Source organism: Leptidea sinapis, chromosome 45 (genome assembly GCF_905404315.1).
Source record: "Leptidea sinapis chromosome 45, ilLepSina1.1, whole genome shotgun sequence".
Taxonomy (NCBI): Eukaryota; Metazoa; Arthropoda; class Insecta; order Lepidoptera; family Pieridae; genus Leptidea; species Leptidea sinapis.
The window spans coordinates 1,639,672-1,656,453 of NC_066309.1; the positions used below are offsets into that span (position 1 = coordinate 1,639,672).

The window sequence follows — 16,782 nt, forward strand, 5'->3', positions numbered from 1 at the left end:
AGATTTAGGTGTCTTTTTGAAATTAATTCTACCTTTTTCTATTTGATTTTTTAATTCTAATTATAATTTATCTAAGTTTGCCATTTTAATGATTAATTTAAATTGTAAAACACCTTAAAATTAAAAATGTTATTGTAAATAAAGTCTTTAAATTTATCACTGTAGATTCCTTGATTTTTTTGTTGAATGTCGCACACAAAATATTCTAAGTGTTTGAGACTTCTAGGGCCTAGGCAAACACGGGCATGGATTCCCCGTCACTTCACTTTTTGCCCTAAATCCAACTAAGTCCCTGGCTCGATACTTAGAAATTTTCTAAGTTGAAATTTTGATTAATTTCTTCTAAGTCAAAGTAGATATTGAAAAAGTACAATTATATAGATATTGAAAAAGCGCCCTCTGTAGCGATCCACTACAGCTTCAGCACTTTAGTTCGGACACTAATCACTGCACTCACGATGTCGCGATTGTACTATTAATCCGACTCTGGAGGACCATGAACAGGTTCCCAAAAAGCTCCTCTAGTGGATGCGAAATAAAACAATCCATACAAGACTAGAGATCGATATATTAACCAAACAAATATTTGAGCCTTACAAAATTTATACAAATATTGTTTGTGTGATTTCAATTACAACTAGCGCCATCTCTTATCGACTAGCAAGCAAAATGATCTATACAAATGAAAACTTAACTTATTAAATCTGAACACCTTAATTAGTTCTAAAGATGTAACAAAACATCAGTGTGCTACTTAATTCATTGTATATGTATATATATAATATCTTGGTATCAATGCGATTTTACTTACTTAGAGCAAGGCTACATTGAAATATATATAAGGTGCATTGGGGCAATTACGAAAATGGGTATATTCCGATTTTTATTAATTTCTACCAAAGGCAGCGACATTTCTTTACTGGCAATATATGATTAGACGCCATTAATCACCCGCCGAGGCTTCAGTTTACGTCAGTCGCTTACATTAGCCGGCCGTGAAACGTGTCAAGTTATCTGAGACGAGTGTTTTTTCGCGCCATTTTTGTCTTTCGGATTAACCTCAACCACGATTTCTCAGCTACCTGGTAAGTTAAACGAAAAATAATATGTTTCTATCATAGGTTATCGTTTTTATATAAGTGACATGCTGCACAATAGGTCCTAACTTCGTTTTAATTATTTAATCGGTATTCCCCCGTCGGGGTGATTCCGATAGGAGACACATTTTTTTAGAAAAAGCCAGTGCATCTCAATCTATGATAAAAAATATATTTTTTTAACATGAAAGTAAATACACTGTGGTACCAATCATTAACATTTTTTCAGAGATATATAAACTTGTACATAACAATGAAATATTGAATTAACACAAAATAATCTAGTCTGTTTTAAATAAATGTATTTATTTAACTTCGTATACGTTATTTTGAGAATAATTATTATGTATTCTGATTATAACTTTCTAGCGGGGTTAGGATCTAGTCTAGGTTTATAAGCTTCGGTAGAGGAATCCACTTACATGTTCATCTTCTATTTTCAGTTTCATCATGCCTCGTACTTAAATACGAAAAAAAATTAAAGCATACACGTCAGATGATCTGGCCCATGCCGTCCATGAAGTGAAAATGGGGAACTCACAATATATAGTGCAGCGCAAAAACACGGTATTCCCAATACTACTCTTTTTGATAGATTTAAAATCAATACAAGGCCCAATAAAGGTAGACCACCAGCTATACCCTGGGAGGAAGAGAAACGATTGGCAGATGCTGTCAAAATCTTGGAAAAATGGAGGTTTGGACTATCTAGACATGAAATATTAGACCTCGTTGGGGAATATGTTAAGCTTAATAATATTCAGACACCATTTAGGAACAACATTCCAGGGCCCGACTGGTTTATAAATTTTCGGCGACGTCACCGACTTTTTCTAAAAAAGGCACAACCAGTTGATTACGTGCGAAAAAATTACCGATCCATTTCTCATTTCTGAGTACTTTCAGTTATTAGAACAAACATTGAGAAAATTGAATCTTTTAAATGTCCCCACTTAATTTGGAATCTTGGTGAATCATCCATGTGTCTAGATCCAACTAAAACCAAAGTGGTGGGAGAAATTAATAAGCCGTGCTCAAGAACAACACATGGAACCGGAAAAGAAAACATTGCAATTTTAACAGGTGTAAGTGCCTGTGGCAACAAATTACCACCTCTGATAATTTACCTTTGTAAATTAAAGAGCTTTGCAAGTATGTGTGGGATCAGTGGATGGCCGAAAAACAAGACTATGGTTTCGAAATATCTTATGCGGCAAGAGCCAAAGGCTGGATGGAGGCAGACATATTCCTCAATTATATGGAGAAAATATTGATACCAAGTCTAGGCTAAAATTGATCTCCTTAAAAGTAAATAATGTGATAAATAATAAACAATACTAAAAAGTTAGTTTTTTTATTTCTACTTTGTATTATGAGTATAACAAAAAAATATGTATTTAAGGTTTGATAGCAAAGATTGAGAACCACATCTTCTTTGTGGGGCTATTCCGAAGCAATATATCACCATAATGTGATAATCTATGTTCTAGCGAATATTTTAAAAGTAATTTTAGAGAGGGATAAGTCCGAACCAAAATTGAATACAGGCTATAAACGTGATCGCAATAAAACGCATTTTTGAATGCATTCGTAATTACCCCAGGGTATTTCGTAATATCCCCTGGGAAAAAATTGAGTCAAGTTTTGAAACCCATACTATAGAAAAAAAAGCTGTTATCTGGGACTACTTTACATAAATAACTATGCCATTTACTCGAATAAACAAAAGTAAATAATATGATTGCTAATTAAAAACAAATTTAAATTATTTATCAAAACGTACAAGTTCCGTCATGTCTTCGAAATTTCTGTCGGTATTCCCCCAATTCACCTTACATATAAAATTATATACATACTAGCTGACCCAGCAATAAAAATAATAACTAAGTTTTATTAATTAAAGATAAAAAAAATCATTAAAAATTTTTTTTGGGGTAAGTAAAAAAAAGATGACAACTGATTCTCAGACCTACCAAATATATCGTACATAAAATTTATCGCACTGCAATTATTGTATTCGATTGCTATCTTGCAACCCTCTTGCGTATCTGTGGATGAAACAATCTAAACAAATTTAAGAATGCTGATTAAAAACAGCATATAGAAGGGTGAAAATTTGAGGTTGTATGTATTTTTCAATGCTGAATCATAATAAAATAAAAATAAAATTGTAAAAGAAATAAAAAAGTATTTAGGGGTGGAGCAGGGGCGTGCATTGGTTTTCTAGTAAGGTAGGCACTGTGGATCTAATAGTTGTAATTGAGCTTTGGAATATGAAAGATTGCTTACCGTAAGTATTAAGTATCAACGTAAGGAAAAATTTTAAGAGTGGATGTTAAATAGAAGTTTGGTTTTAAAATAATGGAACCAAATTAACTTAAACACTAGTGCTATATTTATTTACGTTCATAAGGAGGTAGACACTGCCTAATTTCCTATATGATATGCACGTGACTGGGGTGGTCACCCCTATCTTTTAGGGGTGGGGGTTACCCCTTTCATTAAGGGGTATGAAAAATAGATGTTGGTCGATTCTCAGACCTATCCAATATGCACATAAAATTTCCTATAAATCGCAGGAGTTTGGTAACAAACACCACGACAAGAGAATTTCATGTATTAGATTATTTTATATACTATAATTATGAATTTGTTCTTTTTATTTTGCATTAATGTATTGGCAGAGAGTGGACGACACAGGGAATCCTAGTTTAAGGCCAGAATACTTGTCAAATTAAATTACTCACTTTGTACAAAAAGTATACTTTGTAACAGATATGTAACAAATATGTTATTAATATTGTTGTAGGCTATATTGTAGTAGGCGTTACTTTGCGGAAATCCATAATTATCCAAATGTTGTGAGTTTTCTTGAGTGTTAATTCGGCGAATATTTGTCTTTAAACAATTCAACACATGTTTCGCCTCTACACGAGGCATCCTCAGGAGATATTGACTCACGAAGCTCTGGCACGAGACTCTTTTTTTTACTTTACTTTATTTATTAGTAACGGTAATAAAACAGGATATAATATGGGTATTTCACCAAGTAATTACACTCAAAATAATCTGCTGATCCTTCCTTTTGGCGATAGAATTGATTGTTGATTTTTTTTTTGATATACATAACCTAGTACGATTGATTATGTCATCCTTTTTACCGGGATGTATGTATTTCACAAAACACGTGTCGAATTGTTTGAAGACAAATATCGGCGGAATTAACACTCAAGAAAAACCAAAACATTTTGATAATATGATACCCATTAAAAAAATATTATCTTAAATACAGCCAGTGGCTTGAGTTACAGAAATATTTCTCAAACTAAATGTATCTGAAACTTTACAAAGTGATTATAGCAACCTATCTTAAATATACAAGCAATGCGGATTTGCGGACTTAGTGTCAGGTGAAAACTGCAGTGGGTATGGACAGTCATTGATAAACTAATCAGACCCTTTCTCTCCATTGGCTTTGATGTCCGTTTCCAGCACGCGATTAACGGTATTTCATCACATATATTTCAAGATCATTTGCAATCATACCCTCCACATCTGTATTAAACATTTTACCGAAATTTTATTATTTTTGCGATAGGAAATCTGCATAATGTATGGAGACAACTAAATGCAATATTAGACAGTCGACATAATAATACTTGAAATTATTATATCATTTTCTTTGCTTCGAGTCGTATATAATCCCCAGTATATATTTTATCGAGTAACTCACTTGTAAGCTCCAAAATAATGGTGAAGCTATTGCAGATATATAAATATTGTAACTAATATAATTTATACGTCCAGATAGAGCCTATTTCTGCTAGTTCGCCAGTTCAAATCATAAACAACATAGTGAATAACAAATGTATCCAATTATTTTTGCAAACTAAAAGCAATCTTATCTTTTTTTTAATGAAAATAAGGGACGAGACGAGCAGGACGTTCAGCTGATGGTAATTGATACGCCCTGACCATTACAATGAAATGCCGCTCAAGATGATTGAAAAACCCAAAACTTCTGAACGGCACTACAACTGCGCTCGTCACCTTGAGACATAAGATGTTAAGTCTCATTTGCCCAGTAATTTCACTAGTTACGGCGCCCTTCAGAGTGAAACACAGTGATGCTCATACATTACTACTTCACGGCAGAAATAGGATCCGTTGTAGTACCTGCCCATAATCTAGCAAATCTAGCTGTAAATATAAACTGAAAATGACATTTCTTTGAGGCGTATTCACACAAACCTTCTTACTGAATGAAGCGAGATGTAATACGCCACAACGCGGACGGATTATTTTGGGACTTAAAGTAGAGTTCGAAACGACAAATGAATGATGCTGCGCTGTCTCGTCTGATTAGCACAGTAACAGCGACATATTTATGTAAAGGTAAACCAACGGTTGCAAAAGGCAACTGCCGCCAATCGTACTACACACATGAATTAGACTTCGAGTTCAAGGCCTCGTGGTAGTCGGCTGCTCGTCCGTCAGCAGCCGGTATCAACTGGCTTGTGCTTACTTTACTCGGATCATTACATGCACAGCTTAATTACCTAAAATAAAAATATTTTAAAAATTAACTTAGCAAATAATAACAATTCATTATTTAAGTGTTTTATTTAGTAGGAACTTGTTGTTTGAAAATATTTTGCTATTTTTCTTTACATAAATTATAATAAACATTGCTATAAGAACTAAATAAACTAAATAAGTGACAGATATACCTCCAAAAATATTAAATGATACAATACATATTATTTTGAATTACACAAACACTTTAATTCAAGTAACACTCAAGTTTGACACTTTTTATAAATGCAATGTAAATGATTTGAGTATGCACTAATCTAGCTAATATTTGTAGTGCAAAATGCAATATTTTTGAAGTTATACTTCCTTTGGTGGGTTAGGGAACCATATTCGATACCCTGACGTTATTTGGTAAACTAGGCAATTAGTATCGTACTTCAGCTACCATAAGCCACTTTTAATTCACATAATATAATACCTACTGAACCACCCTCAATGGACCAGAATTAAATAAATTTCAACATCTATATCATGTTGTAAATAAAAAATCATTTCATTCAATTTGTTATTCAAATAGAAAATAAATATTTTTATTGGTTGTATTTAATACTCTCTTTATTACAATATTTGTCTTCCTGCGAACGTAAAACAGCACGAAGCAAAAATTCGATGTTTCACCTTTATCTAAAAGAACTTGCATCCATGCCAATAAATGAGTTAAAAAAAATTGCAAGAATTGAGTGATATCACTTAAGTTTGAGTTGAGTAGGTACCTACTCGTTGATTATCTTGACCTCGAACTTGACAGCTGTTGATTTGCTATTTTTATTTTTTCTATACAGTTGCTGCTGGTTTGAACGTTTCATGAAACTCGATACTGATAGTCGATAGGTACTATTTTACCAAAACAAAATAAAAATTTAGTGTACACGGGATTAAACAGTACTTAAATTATTATTCATAGAAGCTAGCCAGGTTAACTGCAGTATATTAATAGTACGAAATTAAAGTTATTAGATTATTCCCGTAATGAAACAACAGGTTATTCATGTCTACGTGGTTTGTTAATTAAGTAATAATCGATTTGATAATAAAAATGAACCGAAGCAAAGGTAATAACTCTAGAACAGTGAAGGATTCCAACAGTACCGAAACTGAAATGAGTCCGAACGCATATAGATTGATCAATAATGAAGAAAAGCCTCCAGATATTCAAATTGGTAAAGAAAATTCTTGGATTGCCGGGGTTCAGATGTTTGTGTCATTTTTACTTGCTGGTTTTGGCATGGTAGCCGCCAGCTTGCTTCTCGATGTAGTACAACATTGGGATGTTTTTGTGCAAGTTCCAGAAGTGTATATCTTAGTGCCAGCTCTTTTAGGACTCAAAGGTAATTTGGAAATGACATTAGCATCACGGATGTCAACCCATGCTCATCTAGGCCATTTAGATAAACATTTGAAACCATTAGTAGTTGGCAATCTTTGTCTCATACAGTGCCAAGCAGTTCTTGTTGGATTTTTAGCTGCAATGGCTGCAGTTGCAATGGGCTGGATACCACGAGGAGAGTTTGACATTCATCATGCTATGTTATTGTGTGCATCAAGTGTTCTCACAGCTTCATTGGCTAGTTTTGTCCTTGGATTAATTATGATTGGAGTCATAGTTGTATCCAAAAAAGTTAATATAAACCCTGATAATATAGCCACACCAATTGCAGCAAGTTTGGGTGACCTGACCACTTTGGCTTTATTATCATGGATTGCATCATTATTATTTAAATCACTGGGCACAAATATTTTATTACCCGCTTTATTAATTATTGCTGGAGCTGTTCTAGTACCAGCATGTGGATATGTTGCTTGGAAAAATAATTTCACAAAGCAAGCTTTGGACGAAGGTTGGATACCAGTTATATCTGGTATGGTTATAAGTAGTACTGGTGGTCTTATTTTAGGATACACTGTATCTAATTACAAAGGTGTGGCTGTGTTTCAATTAGTTATTAATGGTATTGGAGGCAATATGGCTGCAGTGCATGCATCAAGATTATCAACACTATTACATACAGGACAAAAAGAGAAGTCAGTTTTTAGTAATACAACAAAACTATTGATGCTAATGGTTATACCTGGACAGTTAATATTTGTTTATACAATTAGTTATCTGAAGGCGGGTCATACATCTGTCACACCTATATTTATCTTGATTTATATGTGTGCTGCATTACTTCAAGTTTTGTTATTACTAACAATTAGTCATTATTTAGTTGTCTGGATGTGGAAACTTGGCTTAGATCCTGATAATTCTGCCATCCCATATTTAACTGCTTTAGGTGATTTATTAGGGACTACTCTACTTGGGATAGCATTTCACATTTTATTTGCTATCGGCGATAAGGATAGTGATTTAGGTGACTAATATATAGCTAGAATTTTTTATACATATTTTCAGAAGTATTGTATTTGTAAATACTGATGTTTTTGTGACTTGCCTAGTTAGGAATTTGGGATATAAATCATTATATCTTATGGAAAGAATACTGTATTATAATATAAGGTCTTTCAAATCAAGTTTTCAAAAGTAAATAATTAAAAGACATAATTTCAATTGTTACTGAAAAGCTGTGATAAAATCCAACTTCTAAGTTAATGTAAGAAATTATATGGTTATTATTTGGACACTCAAGATAACTATAATTTATAGGGTATTTTCTGTTGACCTAGAACTGTGAATATAAAATAATACCATTTAGAAAAAGAGTGAAAAACAACCTTTTCCCTTTTTTATAAGTATAGATAGGTACCTAATAATATGTATGAAACCCTCGGTGGGTGACTCGGATTTGCACTTTCATATTATATTCAATGTTTGAAATATTTTACATAGGTACATACTATTGAAAACTTTACATTACATTTGAAAGAACCATTATAACATTTTTACTTAATATGTCAAGAAGTTATATAAAACGAACTTAAGTCATTAGAATGTTTGTACATAAGTTATTTGTAGTGATTTTAAAGTATTTATTTTGTTGGATTGTTAAGTACTATGTACTTATGAAGAAATGACAGTACTTATTGGTGCTAACATATTTTTGCATATCAATTTATAAAAATAAATTAATATTACTACAATATATTATTTTACCTATTTTGTTTTTTATTTTATATACTTTATTTAATCTTAAAGCAAATTCTGAAAGCTCTGAGTGAGTCTAGCCTCAAGCTAACGGCTACAAGACTATATAATATGGCAAGTCAAAATATATTATGATATACGTAACAGCAACTCGGAGCCGGTAACATGGAAATGATTATGATGAATTTACTATTTGGATATTCAGCCTATAATATATTATAGCTCAAATAATCAGATTATGATGAGCACATTAGAATCAGGTTACAGATTGACCCCACAGCTAACTATAATTTTTTTTTGATGTGCCTGTTTATAATAATTCTATTACGAATAACACCAGGAACAGACATAAACTGAGGATGCCTACTACTCGGCTAATTCGAGTTTGTAAGTCTTTTGTGGGGCGATGTATATGCTTTTACAACAAGATCCCAGAAAATGTTCAAAACAAAAGTATTACGTTATTCAAAAGAATTGTTAAAAAACGTTTGTGTGGTAAAGGTTACTATAACATAAATGACTTTCTTAATGATACCACAGATTGGGAATGGAGCGACCACCCTCAGGCTAATAAATAATAAGTTTAATTGTGCAGTGTTACTTTAATAATTGTAAAACATATTTTTGATATGAAAAAAAAAAGCCCGCTGAGTTTGTTGCGCCCATTCTTCTCAGGCCTGAGGCATTCATTTTGGAATGGGTGGTAGTTTTTTTTGACTTTCAATAAGTGATTTCACATCCTATTTTGAATAAAAATATTTGAATTTGAATCTACTGGATTTTATGTAATTATGCTGCTTTGATTGTGAATAATGAAGTAAATATATATTTTACAAATATAGCTACAATATAAATAAAGGAAAGAGATCTTCAAAAATTATTTTTATCATAGGAATAGATACCAATAGATAGAAATAGAAACCAAACTATCTGTTTGTTTTTTATTTAAACATAAATTTTTATCTTTTTTTGTGCATTAAAAATATATTATCTATAGGATGAGTTCCCCATAATATAAATTAATAAACCTACACACATGCCTATACTATAAACTAAGAACCATATTTATAATTATTTATCACCCATTAATATGTAAGTTTATACAACCCATTAGTATGAATGTAATTTTTTAGATAAATATGTAGTATTTTCCACACATCATGTTGGAGTTTATATGAACAATGTAATGGTTTCTATGAAATTTTTATAATATAAGTTTAGGCAAGTTCCTAAATTATTTAAAATACCATTGATTTCTTAATCATACTTATATTCTTTACTATTACTTATGAATACAGACAGTGCAGTCATCAGCAGAGTATCATGGGATGTTCTGTACATTGGGGCAACCCATTGATGTACAATGAAAATAAGAGGCCCTAACACACTCCCTTGTGGTATACCACAAGAACTACTTAAGATTGTAGAATAATATCATTTCTATTCTTCTCCAGAATTTACACATATGTGCATTTAAAAAAATTCTTTTTTTGATTAGGTTATTACAAAATCGTCAAGCCTATACTTTTTTAATAGCAAATTTTGTAAATCAATATTACCTACTGCAATATTTCATAAGGCTCTAAATTTTTTTGAATAATTATTATTTTATGCATTAATAAATTTAACACATTCTACTACTACTACTCCTACTGGTGGTGTTTATTTCAGTATTAATTATATACTGAAATAAAAATCTTTCTTTCTAATATTATGAGAATAAATTATAGATAAGCCTACTAAATGTGATCATTGAATACCTGGAAAATTATGCTATAGCAATACAAAAACCACTCAAACTCACCAAGAAAGAAAACAAAGTATTTCAAATGTATATTGCTCTGTACACAACAAAATCATTACACAGAGTTAATTTTTCATACATCAGTTAATGTATCAAATATCTCTTAAAAACATGGGACCACTTTACTTGTGAATCAAACACAACTAAAAAGGATAAGCTTAGTGACATTGCCTTATAAATGCTCAAAGAATAAGGTATCTGTTAACATTAACTAATTTCATAGAATATATCATTATATATAGGTATGAACCCATAAAAACTATATAACTGTGAGAGGCTTCTTAGCTCATGAGTCTGCTAGATTTTAACCAAACCAACTCCTATTTCGGCTGCTAAGCTGTAGAGTGTAATCACTATTTAGATTTTTGGTTTGAAGGGTGCTCTAGCTACTAGCTAGTAAAAATATACTGAGCTAATTGGACTTAACAAAGAATGTCTCAAAGTGACAATAATTGTGATTTTGCAGATTTTTCAGGAATTCTGAGTAGTCCAGTTTTGAGAGGCGTAATCTAATTAAAAAAAAAAGTATTTTCCTCAAATCCTTAGTTTCCTCTGTGTATAAAGTGCTTCAGTTGGTTCTCTTAGTGGTGAAAGTTGGCAGTCTGATTAATTAGAGTCAATTAAATTCCTTCCAGTCCAGAAAAGCAACTCAAGCTATCTGTATACACATTTTTCAAGTTTTATTGGTTTGATAAATGTGACCAGCAAGCCAGAGTGTCACAAGTCAGGTGTGTGAGTGGTAAACTCTACTGTCAAACCACATTTCATAACTATTGTGACAAGAAGTGAAGATTATTCCGACTGCAAATAGGTACTATTCTATACTTTCATAAAAATACTAAATTATGGAATGCAATAAAATACATACTTTTTGTAATTAATTTATTTCCTTATACTACTATTTACTTGACTTCACGTAACCGTCTCACTGCAGAACGGCATGATGAGGCAGCAGTAGTTGAAAACACCCACGCACCACCAGCGATGGTTCTCTTACACCTTTTGCATGACCAAATTCCAACACAGCTGCGTTTCATGGCATCCTGAAATTTATTGTTGTATCAATAATTTAAGAATTATAAAAACAAACATTAAGTCCATCAGCAACCTTCCACAATTTTTATGTTAAATATAAGAGGTGGATACACTTGAATACTTGTGGTAGGAGTATGATGTTCTTTGATCACATTTTACATATTTATGTCAGTAATCAATGGACATTGTGTTATATGTTATACTCCCAAATACTGATAAGATTCACAAAATGAGACTGAATTGGTTTAGTCATAGCAATTAGCAACTACATGTGAGAATGGTACTGTCTTGTTAATCATTCCTGGCACCCGGAATATACAAAATTTTCTAGTTATCCTTAAACTGTAGCTCAACATAACCTAGTTTTGGTGTAGAAACATTTTATTTCTTTAATTAAACCAATAAAGCCTATCATTAAAGAGTAACCTATTTTGATACAGCCTTGACTTAAATATAATTATTTAAATTATATAAAGATGAATGTTAGAATTATTATGAATAATCTTTACCCTCTATATCTTTTTACTATCTATAAACTACCCCAAATTTGAACTCATTCAATGAGCAATCCTATGAAAAAGTTTGTTTAAATTTCACTATTTGACTGTAAGAGGTTCATCAGCAAATAACAAATCTGGCATATCATAATCATAATAATAAATTGGAAGGGTCCGAAATCGCTGCCTTGACTTACACCTGATCTAGTGTTGTATCCTTAGAATGGAACCCTCTACAGTCAATATACTGTAGTTGAGAAGAACAACCTTATTAACCATATTGAAGCGTGATTGAAAATAAAGATACATCCACCTGTCCTACAGCATCCACTGCTGGGACTATTGGTGTCATTAAATAGAGCCAATTTCCTGCTGTGCCTTTTCAACTACGAAGTGATCATGTTTACCACAAATTAGTAGAAAATTATATCAGATCATCAATAGTATCTATCAAAGAACGGACAAATTCTGGTGAAAACAGTAAATATTTGCAATAAAATTGTTTGTTATTGTCCACTGAATGTAGCTACAGGGTTACTTTTAAGGTAGTCTTTTGCTTTAATAATAGTTAATCTTGTAAGGATGTCAGTCTAAGTTTACAAACTTGTAAACCACTTGACTACACAAGACCCAAAAACTTACCTTACCACAGAAGGAGCATGTGTATTTGGAGTGTTGTGTTACTTCCATTTTTTTTACCATCTTACGCAGAGAGGCACCATAACGAGTGCCATATTTACCGGTAATTCCAACCTTCTTCGTGCGTTTTGCCTGTAAACATCAAGGTATTTGTATGCACTCAACCAAACCAACGAAACACTGACTGAACACATAAAATATTGCACTGATTTTGATACACTATAAATATTGTATAAAATGATCATGATTTAGACGAATTAGCATTAATGATTATCTAAATTAATAAGAATTTAATCTCACCATTGTAAAATTATTCCGCACAACACAACGGATGACAGAAAAAGAGGAAACAAGAACTTTCAACTTCTTTGACTGTTACTTACAAATTGACATTTTAGTTGACAAACTTGACAGTTGACACTTCACTGCACTCTAGGATGAAGTATAAACTGGACTTGGAATGCGCGTACAACGGCGAAGGCGGGGACAAACAACTTTAAAACCCGGATGTTGGACAAGCTTGGTCGAAGTATTACCAACTAAAGTTAGGAATAAATAATTTTGATACTTTTCCTATTTTTTTTTTTGATATTTCCTTACCCGTAACTTTGTACGTAATGGTTTTGGTTTTTAAATTTTATACAGTAATTTTTACATAATTCTTGTACACATTATTGACACATGAGTTCTTTGCAGTAAAATGTATTATTTATAATTCTTTCATCAACGTACAATGGCATCATATTATCAGGACCTAGAACCTATTGAAGGGGTAATAAATACCTATAATGCAAGAACAATATTTAATGAACTATACAGCTGACGTGAGAATAAAAATAAAAGCCATACTTGATGGTAAACAGACTTTATTTATTATAATCTAAAGCTGATTCTAAAATTTCTATATCCATTTATTTGTTTGACTACTACTGGAACTATTATATTCTATTACTCCATTCCTCGTTTTGTTCTGAACTTTAACATGAAGAATATGCTCTGTCATTGTCTTTCAATGTTCTATACTTTCAAAAGCATCTCTTATCACTGTATCCATTTGAGCTGCTGAAATGTATGTTTTGTCTAGGTATATTATTTGTTTCCTGGTCACAACTGTCATCCAGATTGTATGAAATACACAGAAATAATACTGCGTAAATAGTAGGTCAACTATGTGAAACACAAGAAACATAAAATTTTGAATTAATATCATAAATCAAGTATCAAATTCATTACACATACAAATTCAGTCAATACGTTTTAACATTTTTTTTTGCCTCAATATAGCTTCCTTCTCTCTTTGTTCTTGCTTAAATTTACACAACATATTAAATAACATTTGCGACACGCTACTTTTTATCGTTTTACTCATGTGATGTGACAACAGATTGACATTGTCATAATGATATTTTATTTATTATTGCCATTTCTATTACTGACTGGGCTCAGCTTTCATTAGCCAGACTCTAATTTAACTTATTAAGATTTGCTTGAATGATAATATACTCAGTAAAGTGATTGTTATAATTGACCATTTATATATTCATACACCAAAATAGTTCCATTTTGTAATCAATTAAAGATGGTCAAAAGCTGCCACATGTTCCATCTCAGCGGGCTAAGAGAGGGCTTCTTCCTTTTTTTTTTATAAAATTTCGTTACTAAGAAATTCATAATTTAAAAAGTCTGATGATGGTCGCCCCACACCCAATCATTAAGAAAGTAATTTATGTTATTTTATTCTATAAACGTTTACCACAAAACATCTTTTATCAACTCTTTTGAATTTTGTTATTTAATATTTTCTGGCATCATGTTATTAAAGCATATACATCGCCTCACAGAGTCAGAGACGCCTTTCAAGTTTATGTCTTACAAACAGAACAAGTTTATGTTTGTGCCTGGTGTCCACATTATTATCTATGTACATAACAGTTTCTAGAAAATTCGCTCATACATAACATGATCAAAATTTTAAACATTTGAACGGAAAATGTTTATGTAATGAGAGCAGTTTACTTGCAGGTTTAAAACGATAAAACGTAATGTTAAAATGATCACATATTCCTTATAGGTATATAAAACATAGAAGTATTTCTGACGCTTTATAATAGCGCAACTAAAACTATCCCGTAGTGAGCAGGGCTTACAAACTGTAGCGGCTCGCGGATCAGTCCGGTTAGGCGAGTGAGTACGTTCGGATCCTAGCTACGTATGGCTAGATCTTAAAAACATATAAAACAAGGATTTAAAATATATATTTATAAAGCGGTGCGGAAATTAATCGAATTGTTGCCCCAAGGTGAATTCCATCCCTTTTTAACCGACTTCAAAAAAGGAGGAGGTTCTTATGCATCGGTAGGTTCTTATTTTTTTTAATGTTTCTTACCTCAAAACTTTCGACTGGGTGAACCGATTTTGATAATTATTATTATTTTGTGCTTCCCATATGGTCCAATTGTAATTTAGTCCAGATCTGTCAATGGCATCTATGAGAAACCCATAAAAGTCTTAAATTTGCTATACATGTGTGGATGATAAATTTACGAAAAACTCAATATTGCGCCAACCGATTTCAATGATTATTTTTTTATTGGAATGGATATACTTCAAAGATAGTTTGGTGAGAGTTTGGTTGGATTCTGATTATGGAATCCATGACAAAATAACGGAATTCTTCAATTCTTAGGAGAAAATTAACGATACTCGGCCGAATGTTTTTTATGCTATTAGGATACAAATAAAATTTGAAAAACAAAATTTTGTGAACGATGCGGGATTCGAACCCAAGACCCCCGGCGTTCCGTGCCGGTACTCTAACCAACTGAGGTAACCGTTCGAGTACCGCCTCGTTATAAAGTTCTATTCGCTTTGAATTTTTATTAATTTTAGTATAAAAACAAGCGACTTCAAATACACTATTCCAGAACAATAGATATAATATGCACTAAAAAGTATAAAAATAATTGCGTATTTTCAAACAATATAATTAATTATTGTAATTTTTGAGTCGGTGTCATCCAAGATAGGTTTGTAACTACAAACATAGTTATAGGTGAGATGCTTGAGTTGGACGCGCGACATGAGGACGCCAGAGGTGACAGCGGGTTGCAGCGGAACCGACCATACAATTTTATTTGTAAGATAGGTTTGTAACTACAAATATAGTTATAGGTGAGATGCTTGAGTTGGACGCGCAACATAAGGAGGCCAGAGGTGACAGCGGGTTGCAGCGGAACCGACCATACACTTTTATTTGTAAGTTTTCTGTGCATAGTTTGTGAAATTTGGAATAAACATTCTGGTTTTGTGATTCATTTTATTTATTATTTAAAAATAAATACTCAAAAAATATTAAATAACACAATAAAAATATTGTATTACAGAATCATATTATTATTTCAAGAAACACTCAAATCTCCCACTTATTAAAATATTATTTCTAAATTAATTTAGGTATTTTTTAGGGAAGAGAATTCTCATTATAATTGGCAATGCTAAATATTTAACAGCATCCATTAACTTTCTTTTTAATTTATTTGATAGTTAGTATATACTTTACGCCTATACTCGGGTCCATCAGCGTAAACTAAGTTTCATAATGTATAACAATATATTAGTTATAGGTCTACCAGGATCTGATGGCAAAAAATACCGAATTGATAACCTCCTCCTTTTGGAAGTCGGTTAAAAAGTGAAAAAAGAAATTGACGCTAGCAATACTGGGAAAATTGAAGTAAACGTTTTGATACTTTTTTTTCCTTATAGTGGCTGATTCTGTGTGTGATACATGCAAATATAAAATTTGTCCAATGATCAAGGATAATTTTTGAAAATCTGACTGTGGCGAATGTGGGGTTCGAAATTTAGATGAAAACTCCAATTACTCTGTTCATGAGTTTATTAATTAATCTATCACAACTTGAAAATGGTTCCAAATACTGCACATCCATAAAAAAGGCTTCGTCGGAAGAGGAAGATGAGGAAGACGCAATTTTATGATAAACCTCTCCTCCAGCATATCAATTAATCGAT

At 32.1% G+C, this 16,782-nt stretch overlaps 2 protein-coding genes and 1 long non-coding RNA gene across 3 annotated transcripts; 2 read left to right on the top strand and 1 right to left on the bottom strand.

Moving 5' to 3' along the window:
• Positions 1–976: 976 nt before the first annotated feature.
• On the top strand, positions 977–2,441 carry LOC126977556 (uncharacterized). Its single transcript, XR_007732232.1, has 2 exons — positions 977–1,085; positions 1,541–2,441. It is a non-coding gene; the product is annotated as an uncharacterized LOC126977556 (long non-coding RNA).
• A 4,013-nt stretch (positions 2,442–6,454) lies between these two features.
• LOC126977488 (solute carrier family 41 member 1-like) lies at positions 6,455–8,787 on the top strand. The gene has a single exon (XM_050826332.1). The coding sequence runs from the start codon at positions 6,730–6,732 to the stop codon at positions 8,050–8,052; it is 1,323 nt and encodes a 440-aa protein (XP_050682289.1). The 5' UTR covers positions 6,455–6,729; the 3' UTR covers positions 8,053–8,787.
• Positions 8,788–11,447: 2,660 nt separating this feature from the next.
• LOC126977545 (60S ribosomal protein L37a) lies at positions 11,448–13,217 on the bottom strand. The gene is made up of 3 exons (XM_050826401.1): positions 13,051–13,217; positions 12,754–12,882; positions 11,448–11,622 (listed from the first exon to the last, which is right to left on the bottom strand). The coding sequence occupies exons 1-3, from the start codon at positions 13,051–13,053 to the stop codon at positions 11,482–11,484; spliced, it is 273 nt and encodes a 90-aa protein (XP_050682358.1). The 5' UTR covers positions 13,054–13,217; the 3' UTR covers positions 11,448–11,481.
• Between the last annotated feature and the right edge of the window lie 3,565 nt (positions 13,218–16,782).

Coding starts and splice junctions, on each gene's coding strand:
- LOC126977545 (XM_050826401.1), bottom strand. Junction 11,623..12,753: donor CATGCTCCTTCTGTGGTAAG/GTAAGTTTTTGG, acceptor AATAAATTTCAG/GATGCCATGAAACGCAGCTG.
- LOC126977488 (XM_050826332.1), top strand. CDS start 6,730: ATGAACCGAAGCAAAGGTAATAACTCTAGAACAGTGAAGGATTCCAAC.